This window comes from Odontomachus brunneus, unplaced genomic scaffold (assembly GCF_010583005.1).
Source record: "Odontomachus brunneus isolate Ranch 3 - 2012 unplaced genomic scaffold, Obru_v1 Obru_scaffold_451, whole genome shotgun sequence".
Taxonomy (NCBI): Eukaryota; Metazoa; Arthropoda; class Insecta; order Hymenoptera; family Formicidae; genus Odontomachus; species Odontomachus brunneus.
In genome coordinates, this window is record NW_022639901.1 from 7474 (window position 1) to 13947 (window position 6474).

The 6474-nt window shown below is 29.8% G+C and overlaps 2 protein-coding genes across 3 annotated transcripts; one reads left to right on the top strand and one right to left on the bottom strand.

The window, feature by feature from the left end:
• Window positions 1–884: 884 nt before the first annotated feature.
• LOC116853692 lies at window positions 885–3126 on the top strand. Its single transcript, XM_032834863.1, has 2 exons — window positions 885–2087; window positions 2724–3126. Exons 1-2 carry the CDS (start codon window positions 1053–1055, stop codon window positions 3012–3014), a joined length of 1326 nt encoding a protein of 441 aa, XP_032690754.1. The 5' UTR covers window positions 885–1052; the 3' UTR covers window positions 3015–3126.
• Window positions 3044–4131, bottom strand: LOC116853693. Of its 2 annotated transcripts, XM_032834865.1 has the most exons (4): window positions 3961–4131; window positions 3507–3610; window positions 3288–3429; window positions 3044–3193 (listed from the first exon to the last, which is right to left on the bottom strand). In XM_032834865.1, exons 1-4 carry the CDS (start codon window positions 4018–4020, stop codon window positions 3182–3184), a joined length of 318 nt encoding a protein of 105 aa, XP_032690756.1. In that variant the 5' UTR covers window positions 4021–4131; the 3' UTR covers window positions 3044–3181. The 2 variants fall into 2 exon arrangements, with proteins under 2 accessions (XP_032690756.1, XP_032690755.1); XM_032834864.1 differs by lacking the exon at window positions 3044–3193 and having other exon boundaries at window positions 3238–3429.
• Window positions 4132–6474: the final 2343 nt, after the last annotated feature.

Sequence of the window (6474 nt, forward strand, 5' to 3'; positions counted from 1 at the left end):
TCTTAGTTTTTTTTTTACCAAATAAGGTCTTAGCATGGTTGATAACTTGTTAAAATGTTAAACATTCATCCTAGCATATTTGACAAACATGTCTTCATCAGTTTTAGAAGAGGTTATAACGCAATGTTTATAATTTTGTACAGATACATTTAACAGTTTAATAAAATTAATATGTGCTCAATATAGAGATTTCTAATTATGTCTGTAAAGATAAATTATTATTGTTTCTTTATTTATTGTTCAATAATCTGATTTAATTACCTTTGTCACAGAACTTCTATGTTCCTTCATAACGTAATGTAACGTAAAATTTTCGTGCGTTGCCGTACGTCAGCTTACGTCTCATGTAACGTAAGGTTGTCACGTAAGGTGGCGTAAGGAACTATGGCAATATTCGTGTGCTGGCCCACAACTGAGTTGTCTTGAACCATGAAGATACTAGATGGTTGTGCCTATTACATTTTTCAACCCTAGTGGAACTAACTCGTACTCGATTTAACGTAAACATCCAATATCGACAATGCATATTAATGGCTGCGTTGAGCAGAGAAACTGCTTTGCGACTGTTGTAAAATTCGTGAATCTAATTGGAGTATGCTCTTAATTTTGGTTAAATCCAAGAGCATATACCAATCAGATTCATGAATTTTACAACAGTTGCAAAGTAGCTTTCTCTGCTGAACGCAGCCAATGGCGACGCATATATGACAATATATATAAACAACAGTATATTAAGCTGCTATAATACTCAATAAAACAGATTGTTTTGATAGAATGCGCCGCTATATTGATATGCATTGTCGATATTAAGATTATCTAATAGAAAGTTACTATTTAGTACGCGTATCAAGTGCACAATGTAAACCAAGCTATAGTCTGATACGAGCTTTAAGAGCTCACGTATTTGCGGCCGCCATTTTGTGGGCAATATTTGCCCATATGGCCAGTCTGTATTTAAAAGTCTCAGGATTTGTCTAACTCATGTAGACCCTTAAATTACTTATGTTATTAGTGTGATAATTGTACCAAGTATTCATTTAAATGTATTGGCAATGTCGGGGAATACTAAACTCATCTTAAGACCAAAAGTTAGATTTTCTCAATTTTCTGACAAAAAGCGAAATGATGAATTAATTAAGGAATTTTGTAAGGCTGATACAAATCTACAAACAAATGGTCCTAAAATCAAGAGTATTATAACTTTTAAAAGACCAATTAGAATAGTAGATTCTGTGGGATCTGCTAGTGTTCATGATAAAGACATATCTATAAAAAATTGTGATATAAAAATCGCAACTTGCTCTGATATAACATCTAGAAATACTCAAGATACATCTCTATCTAACAATAACGTGTCAGAAACTAAGATTTCAAGAATTTTATGCAATGCAAATAGTAGTCAAGACAAGAAAGAAAATGACTATTTATTACAACAGGATAAGAAAATATATATGCAACCTGATACTTTAAAATATTGTCGAAAAATTTTACAACAAAAGGATAAAGAAAATAAGGATATAGTATCAACGAAAATTACATCTAAGAAAAATAGTGTTACAATAAGAACAAAACATTCACACTATAAACAACCAGTTGTATGCAAGAAATTAAAACTTTCTACAAGTAGCAATGATATACAAGAAATAGATAATACAAATTCTAAGAAAACAGAAATGATAAAATCAAGATCTGCACCAAATATTATAGAAAAAACTAAAAATCATACAACCAAAACAAGAATCCTTAATACAAAATCTACTTTACCCAATGTTATGCCATGTTACAGATATATCAAGACTGGAATAATGAAAAATAAAGTTTCTTCAGTTAAAAAAATTGTATTGCATAGTACAACAAATTCCACAATCAAAACTTCTGTAGATTCAGGAATTTGTCATAAACAGCAAAATGATATAATGACGAATAAAAAATGTTATACTATGTCGAATGCTGTGGAAAAACTAGCACAACCAGAATATAATTCTGTCATGTGTACTTTTAATAAACTTAAGAAAATTAAACAACAAAAAATTGTAAAAGATATTAATCATTTGCCATCTATACAGAAGGATCTTTTAAATGAAAAGGTAAAATCTTGAAATATATACACACACATATACATACATACATATATATATATATATATAATATAGTACATCGTATATATAAGAATAGTTACTTTTTATACCTTAGCATCATAATATTATATATCATTATATATCAAGTTATACTCTTAGTCTTGATTGTGAATCGAACGATTATATATACACATGTCGATCAAAAATCAATTTAATATCATCTATAGTCTATATTTACATAAACAGCATAAAACTGAATAATTTTTATTATAATTTTTTTATATTAAATTTTTGATTATATAATTTATTTAACACTAGTGGTTACAATAAAAAAATTATAAAATTGATTTTATGCTGATGTAAATGTAGACAAACTATGTGAAATCTATATAGATGTTACTAAACTTGTTTTAGGCTATGTAATAATGTATAATAAATATTAGTTAACATGACAGCAATCTAATATTTAATTATGCCATGTATAGTTGTATTATGACATTCACTGCCAAAATGAAATCTTAATAGTATCTTTATAATATATGTAATATATAAAATATAAATTTTCACTGCTGGTAATACATATAAGAATAGCCAAAATCATAAATTAAATCATAAGAGATTAATATTTAAAATTTTTTGTGATAGATTTCTACTGCATTGGATTTTCCATTGGATGAAACAATTTTTAAAAATTTAGTGGACTTGAGCATAGATGATAAACAGATGTCTACTATAATGCGAACCAAGGATCCAGAACCACGGCAAAAGGATATCATACCTAAACTTTCTGACTTTTTTGTACCTGAGTATACAAAAGATATCTGCACATCTATGCATGTTAAACTTCGTGCCCCAAAAATTAACGAAGATTGGAATATTTTTAAAATTAGCAACAAGACACTTGACTGGAGACATAGTTTGGATGATGTACGATAATATATTTATACTTTTTGTTTGACAAGTTATATAAAAATTATTAGTAATGCATATATATAATAAATGTAATGATTAAAAGGATATAAAATAAATAAAACTAGTCTTAACATCATAGTATGATATACTTATTCCCTAATAATAGAAATAAATTATGATGAGTATATTGATCAGATTTTTACCTAAAAATAAGATATTTATCATAAAATAAGATATTTACATGATCTAATAAAGTATTCAAATTTTTTATTTATACGACATCTTTATTGATCTCACATCAGACTCAAACTCTGAAGGTATTGGAACAGAATTAATACTGTAGCATCTTTGACGCAAGTAAACATAGATACGTTGAAAATTATAGTAAAGACATATACCAGCAAATATCATGCCAATTACAACTCCAGCTATGATTATCCTGTTAACATTTCAATAGATTTTAATTTAAATTAGTTCAGATAAGTATGTTTTTCAAAATAAATTTAATATATTTACACTGCAATCCATACGTTGTAATCATCATAGGTACAGCATAGATTCTCATCACAGCAATACTCCCAAGATTCACATAATCCCCATACACAATAATGTGCAACAACCTGAAAATATGTATCTAATAAGATAGATGATATATTTGCGAATATAAATTTTATAGAAAAATAATATTAAAAAATACTATATTGTAACATCCATTTTTATTAACTAATATTAATATATATGAGTTGCTCGCTCTCTCTCTCTCTCTATATATATATATATGTATATATATATATATGTATGTATATATGTATTATGTATATATATATATATATATATATATATATATATATATATATATATATATATGTATGTATGTTGTATCTCAAAAGTACACATAGCGATAAATATTTATGAAATCCTAGCGATTCTAAAAAAATACGTTATAAATAATATAAAATATTGAAATTACTGATGAAACTGTAAAAATCCAAATTAATATAAAAGATAGGCCATTTAACAAATATTCCATTGCGTGGTACTGTCACGATATTGTTTAGTCAACTTTATATTACACATGCGCTTCGGATATTCATTACCAAAGAGAAGCCTAAGGGCGCCGTCCCACGGAGCGGAAATTTTCAGCGGAACGGAACGTGCGGAGTTAGGACGACCAATCACAGCCGTTCCGCTTTTCTTCCGGCGCTTTTTCTATTTTCCTTGTGTCCCATGGAGCGGAATACGCGGAAGCGGATCACGCGGAATAATACAAAAAGTAGACTTTTTAATGTTATTTCTTACGTTTTTAATAATTTTAATAATATTTTATACAAATAATATATTATATGATAAATTAGTAAAGAGTAAGATTAGTTTCTCAGTCAAATACTTTTTACGAAAATATACAACTATTTTACGATTGGCTAAAACATAATTCCGCTGACGCATTTAACGCTTCATGGGACAGAAGAAAAAGTATATCAGCGGAATTGCGGTGATACATTATGTAGTATAATAAAGTGAGATCTGTTATGATTAATTATAGAGAATATTATGTGATTTTTGTCGACTGTGGCTGTTAATTAAAAATAGACGATATTCTATATTAAAACAGCAAATTATTCGCAAGAGAATGCTTATATTATATTTATTATATATCAAAAAACGTGACAAAGAAAAATCTAAACGTCTTTTTTGAGTACGACTAATATTTTCAGAAGAAAGGAGACTAATGCAAGGAGCAAGCGATAATCTTGTTTGTAAACTGGAGTTCGTGGATAAAGTAAAATATTTTAATTATTTCCGAATGCCATTCGAAACATTTAACAAACTGTTAAGCATTGTTGAACCACATATCATAAAAGAGTACGTTATCCGTATACCGATACTAGCGCGTATTCGTTGTTATGATTTTGCGATATCTGGCTTCAGGAAACAGCATGATGTTTATATCATATGCTTTTCGCATTGCACACAATACTGCTTCAAAAATTATTGCAGAAACTTACAGTGCTATTTGGAATTCTTTTAAAGATGAAGTTTTTCTATAAACAAGTACAAGTAACTGGCAAAATATCGCAGAAGATTTTGAGAATATTTGCCACTTCAACAATTATATTGGAGCATGTGACGGAAAGCATGTTGTTATACAGGTAAAATTTTGTTGGAATATATTATATATCTGATATATATATACCCTGATAGCAAAATGTCAGCAATATGCCGACAAATTGCTGGCAAAATCAATCATAGGATTGCAGCAAATTTGCAGCATGTATACTACCATTATGCTGGCATTATGTCGGCAAAGCATGCCAAAATTACTTGAGGGCAGAGTGCTGCAAAAACCGAACAAGACGTGTCGAGCAACGTGTGACGACAAAATTGCAGCAAACAGCGAGCAAGACGTGCCGAGCAAGGTGTGATGGCAAATTTACGGCAAAAATCGAGCAAGATGTGCCGGCTATGAACAGGCCAAAATTACCCGAGTAGAATTTGCACCTTATGAGAATCTAGTCATTATATAATAAAGTTGTATCCAATAGACACATACACATAGTTATTAGTTAGTGTAACTAGACAGTGATGAACCAATAATGTAACGTTTTTGCGAATATATACAATATATTAACTAATAATAAGATAAAAGAAACAACATAATTATGGTAAAAAACCAAACTAGTTGCTAGGCAATATCACTTTTCCTAATGAGGATATAACATAAGTTACCTAATAGTTAGACAAAAAAAATATAACTAGTGATGTAGTTTATTTTCTGCATTAGGCATATATCATCAGTAAATAGACTGTCCTAGTTAAAATTTTTAGTTCTATGAAATGCTATTTGTGTCTTTTAGAGATGACATCGGTGGCTTTTATTATTGAACACTTCCTAATCATGTAGAACGTAAGTATCTCAGTGTATATTGTCTTGGAAAAATTCCTTGCTCACATTGGATTTGAACTCGAGATCTTTGGTTCTTCAAGTCTGTCGTCCTATATGTTACTCCACTTTAACTTCACTAACAAACGTGTTTCGTACGGCCCTCATATGTTGCATGAGATTTGGCACGGCTTGCTCGGCTTTTGCCGTCAGTTTGCCGTCATATGTTGCTCGGCACGTCTTGTTCGATTTTTGCCGTCACGCGTTGCTCGGCACATCTTATTCGCTATTTGCTGCAAATTTGTTATCACACATTGCTCGGCACGATTTGCTCAGTTTCTGCTATCAATATGTCATCATACTACTAATGATAGCTTGTCCGGTTTTTGTCAGCAGTTTGCTATCACGCTTGCTAACAGATCGTGTCGCAATATTGCACACATTTTGCCGACATTACTTGATATAGCAAATCGTGCTGCAGTTTTGTTGATATTCTGTTGATAAAACTTGCAGCATGCTTTGCCGAAATTTGCTTTTGGCACGTTTGGATATCAGGGTATATATATATATATATATATATATATATATATATATATATATATA